This window comes from Anticarsia gemmatalis, chromosome 2 (assembly GCF_050436995.1).
Source record: "Anticarsia gemmatalis isolate Benzon Research Colony breed Stoneville strain chromosome 2, ilAntGemm2 primary, whole genome shotgun sequence".
In the NCBI taxonomy this organism is placed as follows: Eukaryota; Metazoa; Arthropoda; class Insecta; order Lepidoptera; family Erebidae; genus Anticarsia; species Anticarsia gemmatalis.
The window spans coordinates 13,416,677-13,432,630 of NC_134746.1; the positions used below are offsets into that span (position 1 = coordinate 13,416,677).

Sequence of the window (15,954 nt, forward strand, 5' to 3'; positions counted from 1 at the left end):
ACAAAAATGTTTTGTCGTTTTATGCTGTATACAGTCTCTATGGAGTTGTTACGTTGCTAATAAAAAATTAAAGGTTGAATTAATTTAAATGTATTATTCTGCACAATATGTTTATAAGCTTTTAGTAAAACCTTTCTTACCTTTTTGTTTCAACCAGGGTGCCTGTGACGAGGTTTATGTTAGTAGGTAGTTCGATTCCCCGGTAAAGAAATTGAACAAAATGCTGCGCTTTTGTCAATTAGCTTAGAAAAAATAAACAATAATTTTTAAACTTCAATTATCCTAATATGAACTCGTTATTCAATCAATTAAGGCTAAAAAATGTTATTAATCATCCACACAGGAAACGACCTAATTAATTTGATCTCTATCTAACATAAATATTATTGATAAATCAATCTTGATTGAAACATCAATATTTGATTTCTCATGCGTTTGTACGTGTAATGAAATCCCGAGTAGATATGTTTACGACACGCATGCCCGTATTATGTCAACATACACGCGTCTCAGATGCGTTTCAGGCCGTTAAACGCGAATAAAACATGTTTTTATTAGTCATAACAGCTGAAACACATCAACTGTTGTTAATATTTTTTATTATGTGCACTGAATTCAGACAGAAGGTTCAAAGACCTAAATTTATGCAATTTTAGTGACATTATACCTAGTCTTCCTAGCCGACACAGGATAAAGGCCGCCAGTTATGTAAACATCAGATCGATGGCATAGTACTTACTAAGTATTGAAATACTTAGGTTTATTCCATCGATCATAGTAACAATTCGTTCATTAATGTTTCGTAAAAGATTCAAAGAATAATGCGTTTTTTTTTGTTATTCAAATGTCAGTCAAAAGGTCAAAATTCGTTTAATAGGGGTTTACAGTAACAATTTGATTGCTAAAATAATTACTCATACAGTGGCCAACGAAATGAGTAATCTCTTATCACTTCCGAGAATGCCGTAGAAGCTTTGTCTGGCATTTTGTGTCAAAATGATGAATTAAATTTTTTTGATAACGTGCTCGCCATACTGTCTAGCGTTTAGAGCAGAGTACCTCATTTATGTAGTAAACATTTTTGCGTTGTACAATATAAACATCATGAGATCAATGCAGAATGGACTTTTTACAGAAAGAGAAGGAAACGCACAACACAGCCATTTTCTGTAAAAAAGAAAAAACAAATGCCGTTATGTTTCGATATTGGTCTTCTTCAAAGATTTTCATGCTTTCAATTTATGGAAGGAGAAAATTTAGTAAAGTACATAGTTATGTGTGTCCTAATAAAACTGACATGCGGTAGCTAACTTATCTGGTTTATTTGGTTACTTTCCTTAATGGCGCCGGTCGTTAGTTCTTGAGTAAATATGAGTTATTGCGTCCATTAACGGTCACTTTGATAATCCAATTACTAGCTCGCAATAAGTTCCAAATATCAGTATGACTGATTAGTTCACAGGTACGATAACACCTGTCACAAAGGGTTCTTTAGATTTCCGACTGAACTTTGGGACAATATGGATGCCGTCAGCGTGGTGTTTTAAAGAGCTCTTGAAAGCAGAGCAAGATTTAAGCGACAAGGAGCTTAGGGACAGTCTGATATCACTGAAAATCAATATATTAATATCTGAAAGTCATTTGCCAGCATATCGTACTCTTAATATTATAAAGTTGTAAAAGGAAACTAGGTTTTTTGAGAAATCGTGTTTAAAGATTCTGCCATTCAGGTATATTTTTCGATTTTTAGAATAAAAATACATAATCTTATTTGAGTTATTAATTTGTAATTTTGCAGGTTTATATCTGGGTAACATATATGATATAATCTAGAAATTTCCACTGCATAACTGTTCTAGAATTGCAGCGTTATGTCAAATCAGCGTGGTTCGTGCGCATGCGCAGTGGGTCAGCATGTTTATGCAATGGTCACGTATCGAGGCGACAGTTGCAATGGACATTTTGCACCGATATGAGCAGATATGAACCAATATGGCAACTGTTGGAGACAACTCGCATGCTTATCGTGGGAGCGGTGCACAATCTGGTTATTATGTTACATATAAGTGTAATGGCAACTTTACTTTTAAGGATAAGCCGGTATTTTTTATAATTTCTGCTTTATATGTCCCGCTTTTACTAAAAAGAGGCTGGAGGCTTTCTGTAGCAGTATTAAGTGTGTAATTTTTCACAAATCAGAAACCATACCATGAACAAAACACTAGGGAACGAATTAACTAGGCACGCTAAATATGAAAACAGATAGGATATACATTTATATTTCAAAGACAACTTCCAGATTATTTTGAACTATTATCATAGACAAATTAAGCAGTTCAATTATTAGGGCATTAATTAAAAACAAGTTATGCTTCTGAACCTTAAAGATAAGCTATGATAACTTTTTGATTAAGCCTAATAAGAGGTACTTTCGCCGACCTCAATCACTGACCTATAAACTCACTAAAATACAAAAGAAAATAGCAAGTAAACAAACTTTTTTAAAACACAATTAGATATTAAAATATAATTTACATCAATTAAAAGCTGGAATAGTTTGATAATGGTAACAACTAACAATGTACAGGAAGTGACAAAGTGGTACCAAGGTCACGCAATTAATTTATGAGTTCTTATGTCGCCGGCTAGTTTCATTAGTGTTAATTAATAACACGTCAAAAAACTAAGTAGATACCTACATTTGCTGCTATATTAATTGATAAAATTATATTTAGTAGTTCACAACCCGAAAATGGCCAGCGTGGTGGACTCTAGGCCTAAATTCTCCCTCCATACGAGACGTTGTCCAGGTTGAAAAATATTTATTTACTTATTTTATTTTTATGATTAGTAGCGAATAAAAACGTTACTAAGAATAAAGATTGACATTCAAGTTAAATGATATAAAAAAAGTATAATAATTAGGTATATTTTGTTGGCATAATTTTATAATGATTAGGTACAAGTGCTTTGGTTTTTTTTTCGCGTTTAGTTTTAATTTATTAATACAATATCTTTGAATGTTTCATAAACAATAAACATCACTTATAATGAAATTATTGGACAATAATTATATTTAACCGCAAGCCTATATCTATTTGCAGAATGATATGGAAGTGGCTTCAAATATAGAAATAAGTGCCATGTAAATAATTGGTTGCCAAGCATTGACAAAATTTAATTCAATTTATTTTTAAAATATTGCGTTTTTTTTTACTGTTTCGAGCCCCTTACACTCACAAGATAATTCCTTCCGCAGTAGCAAGTCATATTATTGTAGTACCTAAATAAATATTAAAAAATAACCTAGATTGCGCACGTGCCATCTATTTTCCTAATTATTAAACTAACCACATTCCAAACATGTTAGTTACATATTTAAAATTTAACAATTAATTTACATAATGTACGTATTTGGAGTGTTTTGTACATAAAAGGAGGTGCGGTATTTTTATCAAAGTTTAACGTACAGGGTCATTAACATCGTAAACGACGGGAAATGGAATAAACACTTAACTTCGTCTATTCTTAGCTATTATTTTAGCAGTAAAATAGTTTAATGTTTTCAAACTTAGCCGAGTGGTATAAGTTGACACCTCCCACGCCAGTGGTCGCAGGTTCGAACCCGAGGCAACACACCAATGACTTTTCGAAGTTATGTGTGTATTAGAAATAATTATCACATGCTCCAACGGTGAAGGAAAACATCGTGAGGAAACCTTTCATGCCTAAAATTTTGTTTAAAACATTTATTGAGGGCGTGCAAAATCCCCAACCCGCACTTGGCCAGCGTGGTGTACTCAAGGCCTAACCCCTCCCTCATTACGGGAGGAGACCCTTGCCCAGCAGTGGGGCTTTAGTGGATTAAATTTATTATAAATTTATAAACTTAGGCATGGGAGATTAACAGCTTTACAGCTTATGGATAAGTTTCGGATAATTTATTTTGTAGATAAAGTGATAGCAAATGTACGACAAAATCTGTCAGTATACTTACCATTTGTTAAGCTAACTAATGCATAACCAGAACTGCCCAGGTTTTATAACCTGGCATTTATGGAACTATATCGAATGATTGTAGCCTTATTGATAGCAGTCTGGTAACTCTGGAGATTTGGACTGAGAATAGATAAGCCAAAACTTAAGATCTAGGCTAGGCTTGACAGATTTGGGTGTTATCACAATAATTATTGTTATTGGTCTATCATCACTCAATGATAGAATGTTAGTCAATATTTTGAGTACATCAATGTGACTATAGATTGTTGAACTATCGGTGTTGCAGCGTTTAGTCTTTATCCATAATATTTCTACTCTTACTTAATTTCCTTCATAAGGTAAGGTCCCATAATCAGCCTTCCCGTTGTAATGTATAGTTAAGTAAAGATTATTTGAGCTTTCTAAGGTTCTCACGTTGACATCGAAAAAAATGTGGGAATGGCAACTTCGTATACTCATAGCTACATGACTATTCAGTTCTTTTTGTTAAACTCCTTTGAAAACGTTGTTGAATTGTAAGACTTTTTAGTTTAGTCCCGTGTATTCAAGTAATAAAGCTACAATACCTGTAACAAGTACATTGTCTCGTGAGAGGCTCTCGTTTGTTCTAGGCAGGTAGACCCTTCCCGGAACGACATTGTGTGCACACGAAGCACGGTCACGAACACTCACGAACATCTCCGAGTTTAGCCGAAGACGCCTCGCATTGATACCTCGGTGAAATATTTCACACGTTACAAGGGATTGTTTTCTAAACTATTATATTATTAGGCAGTGCATCTCTTTCTTTTCAATGTTGAGAGATAAGGATAGATTTTGGTAATATTGGAAGATAATTGATCCATAACGAATTCTCACAGTGTTTTTAGATTTAAATCGGATTATAAACTTAGCAGGTATTGTTTTTACAGGCTTAGGGGTAATTTTACTAAAACACAAGTTCAGGCTTATAGTTCGCATGATTTTATGTTAAAAATATATCCAAAATTAGTTCAACTACTATAGTTATTAATGTTCTTTTGCTAGAATTACAAAGCGTGACTAATATCAATTTAGTTAGTAACAACAGATTCCGCACGATTGTCTTTTGAGCCGCAATAAAAACAAAAGTGTCAGTCACATGACACTCGAACAACTTTTTTTATTTATTTTGGTCTTTGTTCCCACTCTACAACTATGGTTGTCAATAGAGTTAACGATTCTGGGGCATTTTTGTTCTTATTGAAGCCTAGTAATACTTTTTCGTAGCAATTTTTTTGTAAATTTTGTATGAGTAGTACCTACCTATTAGCCCACTAGTATTAGCTTGAGGATAAAGAACTTAGGGATTCAAACTGCTGCAAACGCCTCTTTATTTTTTGAAATCACATTCCTAATGTAGTTAGTTAATTCTTTGTGTATAAGCGAAGATACAATCAGACACATAGACATGTCTAACTTGTTACCTAAATATTGTGTTTGTATTAAAAGTGGTGGGCGCTCTAAAATGTGATAATCGGGGGTTCAACGAAGGTTCAGAACGATGGTCCATGCGAAGAATATGGAACCTACTGCTATGGAATGTATATTGATTCCTCACTATCCTAGTGAAGGTATATTATGTAAGGAGTGCGAAAATCCGCACTTGCAACCACTAGCGTAATAGACTAGCGCCAAGTAATCGTCTGGTCAAAGACTAAAAAAACAGAATAAATCAATGTCACTTCACAATTCGCTCAAAACAATCCAACGGTATTTATTAGTCATGGCTCAAAGTTCTCAGAATGCACACAGCGGTCAGATATTTACGACTAAAAAGCAAATTCCGTTAAATTGTAATAAGTCTTGTGTTATTTGTTGAAGTTGGTAGATTGCTGCCAATTCTGTATAAAACATATTACAATATAATTCTTAAGACACCTACATTAGGCCGGTTGTCATACACTGTATAGGTACTCCGTATAGTTTTTAAGGTCACATTTTCACCCAATTTCTGGAAAACTATCACTTAGCATAACAGAAAGATTGATAATGATGACAGTGGTCAATTTTTTTTGTGCTGTCTATTTGTTTAGCAGATACGCTATCAGCGATTAATCTGCATGCTGTGGAGCCCTTATTAATGTTAAAGCTTGCCAACACAGAAGTGAGCAGAAAGATCACTTTCGCAAAGTTTTCCTTAGCAACTACCCGATTGACTGATTCATAGCAGATTGGCCACAAAGTAATGTAACAACTATCACAAAGGCTCAAGGATTGACCTCTCCTCATTCCGGGAAGAGACCCGTGCTCAGCAGACAGTAAGTACAGTCATGATTTACGCAAAATGGTTTATTAATTTGATCTATAAAAATGAATCGCCATAATGTGTTGCTAAGCGCAATACCAATTCAATTTAAGTTTTTTATTAAATTTATCTTTAAAGCACGGGGAAGGATTTTCAACAAGAAAAAATGTAAAGAAAATTCGTAATTCTCCACTAACGAATTTTCTCGCCCGGGTCAGCCACTTTTTAATAAAGGTAATCTGCTTCTTAGCTATTGTAATAAGCATTTGTTTGCACTGTTCAGAGTTTAATGACGCAATATTCTATAATAGCGTAAAGTTTTCAGGAAATATACTCAATAATATAGTTAGTTAATTAAATGTATTCGCTAGAACAAATAAAATGATTAACAAGAAATCTTTGTTCTCATAAATATAGGTCAATTGTATTGAAACAATTTATCGGCGGCGTAAGCAAATAACGAGGAATGTTAGAGAATCATAATATAATTACTGTATTTGATAGATAGGGGCTTTGGATAAATGTCGTATAACCTTTCCAATACATAAATAAAGAGCAAACGTATGAAAACGACCATAGAAAACAGAAGATATTGTTTACTATGAAAAGGAGTGTCAGATTTTCACATGAAAAGCTACCCGATACTTTATTCAGAAGTGGTGAAATTGGGGTCTTATATGTATATCTCTAATGTTCTACAGTAATTTTATTAGGGGCCGCCGAATTAACGTACCTATTCTGAAAAATTCAGAAAGTCTAACACGAATGGTATCATTATTTGGATGAGTCAGATCAGCTTGCAGCGTCATTGATCTGTAGTAATTATACACGTCACAGATTAACAGCTGAAAGGAAAAAACAATGCCATTCTACGTCGAAATCGTAGTGTATGACAACGTACAATCAAGAGCAAAAATATGTAGATATTCGCTGTTAATTTCTACAGCATTTTGTCGATGAAAATAGTAAAAATTATAACTCTTTATTAAATGTAAAGCAATTTTACAAATACTGTGTTTTTATTGTTAACTAATAGCCATAATTGCGAAAATTGAGATCGATGTTTCTTACTCAGTTACATGGAAAATACTAGAGGGTTCCTAATGAAATATGCTCAACAAAATGTACATACTAGCATAGTTTATTTGAGTTAAAATGTGACTGTCCTGTATTTTTTCCCGTGACCGTACGGTGTACAGTATCAGTGGTACGATTGTAGTGGTATTTACGCATGAGTGCGTGGTATTACAATATTACGTAACAGCTGATGACATGATGACGGGGTGACCTACACAATAACAATGCAGATATAGTGCCTATTACTGACTATGTTACTACGTGATAAACGTTCATACTAGTCCATACTTATATTATAAAGCTGAAGAGTTTGTTTGTTTGAACGCGCTAATCTCAAGAACTAGTGTTGCGAATTGAAAAAATATTTTACCCTTCGATAGCCTATTTATTGAGAAAGGCTCTAAGCTATATCATCACGCTACAACCAAAAGGAGCAGAGTAGGTACCAGTGAAAAATGTTACAAAAATGGGGAAAATTATGACCTATTCTGTCTTATGTGACGCAAGCATGTAATATATGCGAAAGTTTGGATGTTGGTTACTGTTAAATATACTTATTAAAAATAGCTTTCCTATTGAAATTTCCAATCGAGACATCATTAGCCGTGGGTAAAAAAAAATATTCCTGAAATTCTGCGGTCTATCAATTCAAATTAAATAGTATTCTTTTATTATAAGAGAGAAATCAATGTGCAGCATATTGGCTTTCAAATAGTTGTCAACTGAGATACGCGATAGGTTGGGTTTGCAACTATAGTATTTTTCCTTTTTGTGTTTATCATAATCCATTCATTTGATCCATTTAGGAATTATTGCGTAATAATATTCAACCCATTAAGGTTGGACAGTGCGTGGGACGGGAATGCTTAACCTATACCGAATCCTCTGTCATTGGCTGGCTATATAACTGGATTTTATAAACATACATTATATTACGCCTGTAAAACAGGCAGAGGTGTAAGAAATACACGGTGTTTACAATGGTAGTCCCATGTTATACGGAGCGAGTCTATTGCCATATGATATTCAGCTGTTTACGAAAGAAAAATGTTGTTTCTTTCAGGATTTTCAGGAATGCAGTTTCAAAAGGTGGCCTGTGGGGTGCATAGGGGAATCAAGTTATGTAACGGGATATTTTTGGTTCTTTAAGGGGATATTTTCTAAACCTAGGTGTAGTTACTTAACCTAGATTTAGAAAATATCTCCTTAAAGGTGGTATTAATTCTATTGCCAAAGAAAATCAGTAATAATCACGATTTGTAAGAGCCATTAAGTAAACATTTTCATAATACATATTTGTACTTATTATTCAATCGTTTGGTAAATAATTTCGGTCATATTAGGTATGTTGTTGCCTGTCCAAACACTGAAACAGAAAACAAACGAACTCTGGAGTTCATTGACCCCGTATATTTCACTGTCATTAATGTTTACGTCGGCCCACGTGCTTGCCGACACTGATAAACACAACAATAGATTGAATAATAGAAAAGTGAAATTATGATAAAACAATCCTACCAATATTCTGATAGTTTTATAAATGAAAAACTTTGTAAGCACGTTTGTTACTTAATTAAGCCAAAACTATTGTACAGATTTTGTTTTTTTTTTGCATGTAATCTGTACCTGTATTGAGGTACCTATAGATTTTTGACTAACTGAATTAACCTGCATTAACAAACACTTTTTTATATACTGGTAAATATTTTCACGCGAACAATGTCGCCGACAAAAGCTAGTCTATAACCACAGATTAATGAAGTAGTACCTACTTAATTAAGAATTATAAAATAAGTACAAGATTCGTAATCTTAGTGACTCCCTCTTTGATTGTTGTTATCGCTGTAGTGTCAAATCACAGTGACCTATTACTTAAATGTGTGTTTATTGTCGTAATTATGTATTATAATCTGTGTCGTTTAACTTTTTTATAGACTAATGAGATTTTTTTTTCTAAATCTATACTATTATTATAAAGCTGAAGAGTTTGTTTGTTTGAACGCGCTAATCTCAGGAACTACTGGTCCGATTCGAAAAATTCTTTCAGTGTTAGATAGTCCATTTATCGAGGAAGGCTATAGGCTATATATCATTACACTACGACCAATAGGAGCAGAGTACCAGTAAAAAATGTAACAAAAACGGGGAAAATTATGACCCATTCTTTCTTATGTGACGCAAGCGAAGTTGCGCGGGTCAGCTATCTGTTATAAGATTGTTGGACGAGGGACAGCCTTTAGATGGCATGAAAATGATGATTCAGGAATTGAATAGAAGTAATAAAATAAAGAGTAGCGGAAATTTGCGCCATTTTTTGCCTCGTGTGGTATATTATTTATAACAAAATTATTGTCCAATAATATATCCCATAACTACCAACCTACTTTAAATTAACTCCTAAAATAAAGACATGTTTTTGGATGCGTTAACCAAATGTGACAGGGAAATATGCTTTCATGATTTAATTTTCCGTTTTCCGTTTAGTAAACGACGTTAAATATGAATATATTTAAAGGAAATTGAATAGTTTATAACTGTTAGTAGTTATTTATTAAAGTTAACGGGTAGTAGTAAGTTGTATAATTATCTAACTTATTACCTACTTTCATAGTGTTTATCACGTCACCTACTTAGTAAATAAATAAGATGTTATCGCTGAGGGTCAACTTTGTTTGCATAATTATAAATAATTGTAAGTGAGTGATTGTAATAATGGGGTGACTTTTTATGTAATTATGGGGTAAATTTTTCGTATTGTTGACTACAACGCCATCTGTCCGTGATTTGTTCTTGTGTTGTCTCAAGTAACACAGAGATGGCGCTAGTAGTATGTGAAGGCTCGCGCTTTGTGTTGTACACACAAAGCGGTTGTCGGTCGTGGTCTCGTGGAGCGTTCGAGACACGCCAACAAAGCGTTTTGTTATTGTTATCTTGAGATTAGTTGAATCATCATTTGTAATGAGGAGTTCTTATCGAAATAATACAAAACTTATGTGGCAGTAAATATATTCAGAAAATATCAACCATGATCGTAGGTATCTATCGATTTTATCAATGTAAAAAAGTTTAAAATACAAGTCAGTACGAATTACATAAATGTATAATATTGTCGACTTCATTTGTATACTTAGCTTTTACCTTATAATTAATAGTTCAGTTTAGTTTATTACAGTTTAGCTTTATTATTGCTTTATACAATATCGTATCGTGCAGCCGTCCACACGTTCTATGTCGTACACGCTATCGCTAGTCACTTAATTTAGATTAATAATAATTACATATCACAATGAGACGTTCCTTCAACATGATACACTCGCACACAAATAATACAAAATACAAAAACGAAGGCACGAGATCTAACTACATCTACGACTACTAGTATAAACATGCCCCATAACGTTTACGCTAAATGCACGCGCGCCCCGTGCGGCGCGGCTCAGTCGAAGTGTTGCGTTTGGAAGAGTCATATCACCTATTCAAATTTCGGTAGCGTTAAAGTGTTTCAAAGCGGTTCTGGAATGGAATACAACGAGCACGGCGGCGCGGAGGTCGTTCCCCGCGCCGGCCGTGGGTAATGGAATGTCGGCGTGCAGCCGCTCCCGGCGCCCCGCCCGCGCCGCGGCGCGCTGCGGCCCCGGCGCAGGTAGCCGCCGCCCGCCGCGGCCGGGCCTCCCTCACTGTTAACACGTCACACGGACGACCCAAAGTCCACTAGCCGCTTCACACGCCCCGACAGACTACACACTGTTCTTTTCTTCGAACTTCTCGGCCAGCTCGCCCATCAACTCTTTGTAGATCAGAGGGTCGATGTTCTTCCCGAGCTGGTAGAGCACGAACCAGTCGCCGATCTGCAGCTCGCGGGCCACCAACTCCACCTGCGCCTGCGGGGCGAGGCGGCTGCGCGCGCGCAACAGGTACAGGCGCACGCGCGGGCCCGCCACCACGGCCATGCGGTAGATCAGCGAGATTCCACTCAGGATAGACAGGATCATGAACCAGAACCACAGGAACACGTAGATCTTCTCGTTGACGATGTTCAACGGCAGCACGCACAGACCGTCGAACTTCTGCACGGTTCCCGAAGGACCGTATTTGTGGAAGGTACACTTGGTCACTTTGGGGAACACCCGGGCCATCGGGTCCACGCGCTCCTCCGGCTCCATCTCAGTGAAGCTCACCACGTCACTGCCGTACGTGGAGAACTCTCCGTCCAGGAAGAAATCCATGAAGAAGATCTGGCCGACGACGTTGATGAAGTTCAACACTTCACAGATAAAGAAGCGGAACGCATAGAAGTTCTGCGTGTGCAGGTTTGTATGGAAGTAGTCCACGAGCAGCTTCTTGCGATCCGACTTGCAGTCCTCGCCCACGACGGGGCAGTTCAGGTCGAGCACTAACATCTTGATGCGGCCTCCTTCCCACGTTTTCCAGAGGTATCGCGGCACATAGAACAAGATGGCTTGGAAGAACAACACAAAACACACCCATTGGTAGTACTTGTGGTACTTAACCTCGTCGCCCTCTACGTGAGTGGCCACTCCGGCCTGCACCACATCCTTGCCGACGCGTCCCACCAGCCGGTTGGGGATGGTGAAAGTCGAGTAGATCCAGCAGTAGGTGTCCATGACGGCGAGCGGTATGTCGTCGACGATGCAGTCTATGGGGTCGCCGATGTATTGTCGCGACGTGACCAGTAGCGAGAACGCGATCAGGATGATCACGGTGGCTTTGTAGTGTAGACGGAACACATTGTTGTCGATGCACACCTGGTCGAGCTTGAGAAGCCCCTTCACGGAGCCGAATACATCAAACATGGCGGTCGAATACTAGCCGCGAGCGCGCGGCGCGTCGTACGCGGTCGAGTAAGTATGGGCGTGCGCTTCGCCCTCGCGTCGAGTGCGGAATGCTGATCAGTGGGGAGAGCGTTATGTCGAGGAGGGCGCAGGCCTGCGGCGCGGCGAGGCGCGGGGCGCGGGGAGCGCGGCGCCCCCCGCCTCGCCGCGGTGTCGTCGCAGACTCTAGGGGTAACGACATCGACACAGAACTGACCCTATTTCTCCGTAGCGTCATCTGGTAGCAGGCAGTGACGCTCGCCCAGCGGCTATGCATCTCCGTTGTGGCGAGTGATAATGCTCACGGCGACCGGTGCACTGCTTAATTAAATACTTGTCTACAGATTGCATCACTCGATTTAGGAGAGAGCACTGTGAAAAGGCAATCAAGTATGCAACGTAACGGTATAGGGCGAGTGGTCATATACTTGTATAACTTGTATCGGCCGCGCGACTGAATCCGATACGAGAATACGTACTTATTTTACAGTTTTAATGTCTTGACATCATGTGAAGTAGACGTACGTTAGTGTGGGACATATTGTGAGCTGATATATGACGTTTTGTTCTTAGGATGGAGATACACACTACTTGAAGGAGTCATAAATATCGGTATTGGAGATATAGCGAGCGTAGGTGGAGCGCTCACGACGATAATGTCGGTCAGAGGCGAATAGTTCAAGTGCAATTAATGTTATCAATCTGCCTGTATTCAGTTACTTCATAAGGAGCAATTGACTGAAAAACGAGCTGCTATACAATGAAGGCGACGGTGTTACATGATATCAAAACGTCTCTTGTATGATGACGTAATTTACGGCACAACGTGGTTATTTTTTCAAGTATCATGGATAGTGCAACAGAAACATTTCGAATTTCAAACCATTTAGTATTTTGCTGTTATAATTATGTATGTTGCTATTAATTTTCCCCACCTACAAAGAAAAATATTCAATTTTACTATAATCAATAGAAAATAAAAGGAACTGCATCAACAAGTCATAACATTAGCTTAAAACAAAGTAGATAGGAACGTTTCATTTCATACTAAGTTACCACCAAACATGACATCCGCAAAGGTAGTTTCCACTTTTCCAGGTACTTGATAAACAAAGAGAATGTTCCGTTTCAGATAATTGTGGTTTCCTCAAATTAACACATAAATATTAAGCAACATCCGTGATAAACGTCATGGGAGGTATTCACAATCAATGTTATCCTGTAGGAAACATTATTTTAGATATCTATCTTCTAGAGATCTGATAGAACTTTTATGACTATAAATATTCTAATATAGCACATGAAGAAATAAGAACTATAGGAACGAAGAGCTATTTGTAATGTTTAAATAGATTTTTTCTCTTTTTCAAGACCTAAAACCTCACCAAGCAGTGGGTTAGAGACGGGTTAAAAAAAGGTCTAATATGTCTAATGGCTCCGTAGTTGTCTTATACTGTCTAAGACAGTTATCTGAGCTTTACTCTCATGAAACCACAAAACTAAAAAAACATCCCTATACAAAAGAAAAGCTGTCCTCAAATTGAATATTTCGAAGATTTAAGCAACATGAAAAATGTCATCAACAAAGACAGGTTGAACTACTCTCTGGTCACTATCAAGGCCATCCATTGTAATTACATAATTATACATTCTACTATTGTACTAGTATGTTACTATAGCACAGATGATAGTACAATCGTCCTTGGCCGTTGTGAAGGGCATCACTGATAACATCGACCCTCTGACATTTCTATCACCCACATTGACAACGAAAATAATTGGATTTTCGTGTACACGTCACTGTAAAATTTTTGGTAGTAGCTATTACTTTTTTGGAAGTAACATGATAGTCATTTTTGCACATGTCATTCACGACATGTTTAACACCTTAGAAGCAACGATATCTGAATACTAAATATAATAATTAAGAATTGTGTGTTCAAAGGTAACAAGCAGGCTACCGCCAGCTGCATAAGAGCGTGATGATATACATCCTATAGCCTTCCCCGATAAATGGGCTATCTAACACAGCAAGAATTTTTCAAATCGGACCCGTAGTTCCTGAGATTAGCGCGTTCAAACAAACAAACAAACTCTTCAGCTTTATAATATTAGTATAGATTCTCTCTTATGTGACGCAAGAGAAGTTGCGCGGGTCAGCTAGTACTTTTAATAAAATTATTTAATGAATTCATAATTGCTCGTGCGTGCGACAATGGATTCCAGAATTTACCAACAGGAAGAAAATATAATTATTGAGGAGGAAAAAAAACCCTTAATTATCTTTTTCATTATTTCTTTCAAGTCCTTTTCCTTACCCGCTTGTCATTTTTTAAGTTTTTCTTGAGTCTGTTAATATGTCATACAAAATTATAGTCATCAAAACATATTTCTTACTATGTATTTAAAGTTATCTATCTTTACAACGCATTTGGTACATTGCAAGAAAGCCAATCTTATCACTAGGATATCGTGTCGAAAATAATATCGTTGATTTGGACGTACTAAGTAAAACTCTAATTCCAAGGTGAATTCTGTCATTGTTTTATTTATACTTAAATGTTTTTTCCAACATGGGAATATCACTAAAACCCAGTTTAATGGGTTATGGATAAGAGTCGGATATACTATTTAACAGATACAGTGGCAGCAAATGTATGAAAATTGCACTAAATAAGTGGTACTTAGTCAGGAGTGAAGAAAACGGCGTTTAATTTTTTACATGGCATGAGTTATCTGCATTGATAAGGCTCTTATTTATCCTTCGAATCATGAGGATCTGAGTTGCAAGGGTACCCTTTAGACAAAACAAGATTATTTTACCGGGCTAAAACTATAGGAAAATTGAAAAGACGTAGTAGCCTACATTCTTAATCCTCAGCCGTATGAATTTGTATTTTTCTGAAAAGAAACTAGTCTTGCCTTTGTATTACTGCGAAACATTATAACATATTTTATAGAGTCGTGACGTATCTAACGGGTTCACAACATGTTTATTTGAAAAATGAAAAACACATGCGTAATATTTTGAATAATCTGACGAACTAATTACATTTTTATTTTTGTTGCCAATATCCTTGTTATGATGAGGGAGATATAAAAATTATAATACATAGATGTATGCCTCTGTGGTGTTTATGGTACGATTGCCGATCGAGGTTATATAAGGTTTTAGGTTCCATTTCCGGGTCAGGTAAAGTTCTATTGGTCTTTCCTTGTATGTTGATGAATGTGAGATGTGAGAATGAATGTTTATCAATATTTCAGTCAGGCGTTCATGGCAATAGGCTCGCCCCCTTTTACGTGGGACTAGTAAATGGCTAAATGTGAGTTTATTTCATGCACCTCTGCTTATACTTTCGAGTATAACAGGCGTGATATTTTATATGTATAACCTATATATGTAAAAAAACAAAAAAAATTGAACCCATTTATGTCCCACTGCTGGGCAAGGGTCTCCTGCCGTAATGACCTACCTAACCTATATATTATGTATGATGAGATTATAAGTCCCGAATGCTTATTATGTTTCGTTTACCCGAAATTTTGATATTCAATAACTGTCACGTGTCTATATTACTTTTGCGAAGGATGTGCGTTTCAAATTTTATTTAAAGAAAGCTTGGAAATGAATGAAATCTTTGTAAGAATCAATCGAAATTTTGCGAAGTTTTGTTTTCGTGGAATTTTAGTAAACTGTTTTAACGTCACCGATGGTCATTCAATACACATGAAAATTTTATTATGACTCATCCTCCGAATTATCCTAGCATTGTAATA

General features: G+C 36.6%; 1 protein-coding gene across 1 annotated transcript; it reads right to left on the minus strand.

Moving 5' to 3' along the window:
• Positions 1 to 10,331: 10,331 nt before the first annotated feature.
• Inx2 (innexin 2) lies at positions 10,332 to 12,259 on the minus strand. The gene has a single exon (XM_076133787.1). It carries the CDS (start codon positions 12,154 to 12,156, stop codon positions 11,080 to 11,082), a length of 1,077 nt encoding a protein of 358 aa, XP_075989902.1. The 5' UTR covers positions 12,157 to 12,259; the 3' UTR covers positions 10,332 to 11,079.
• Positions 12,260 to 15,954: the final 3,695 nt, after the last annotated feature.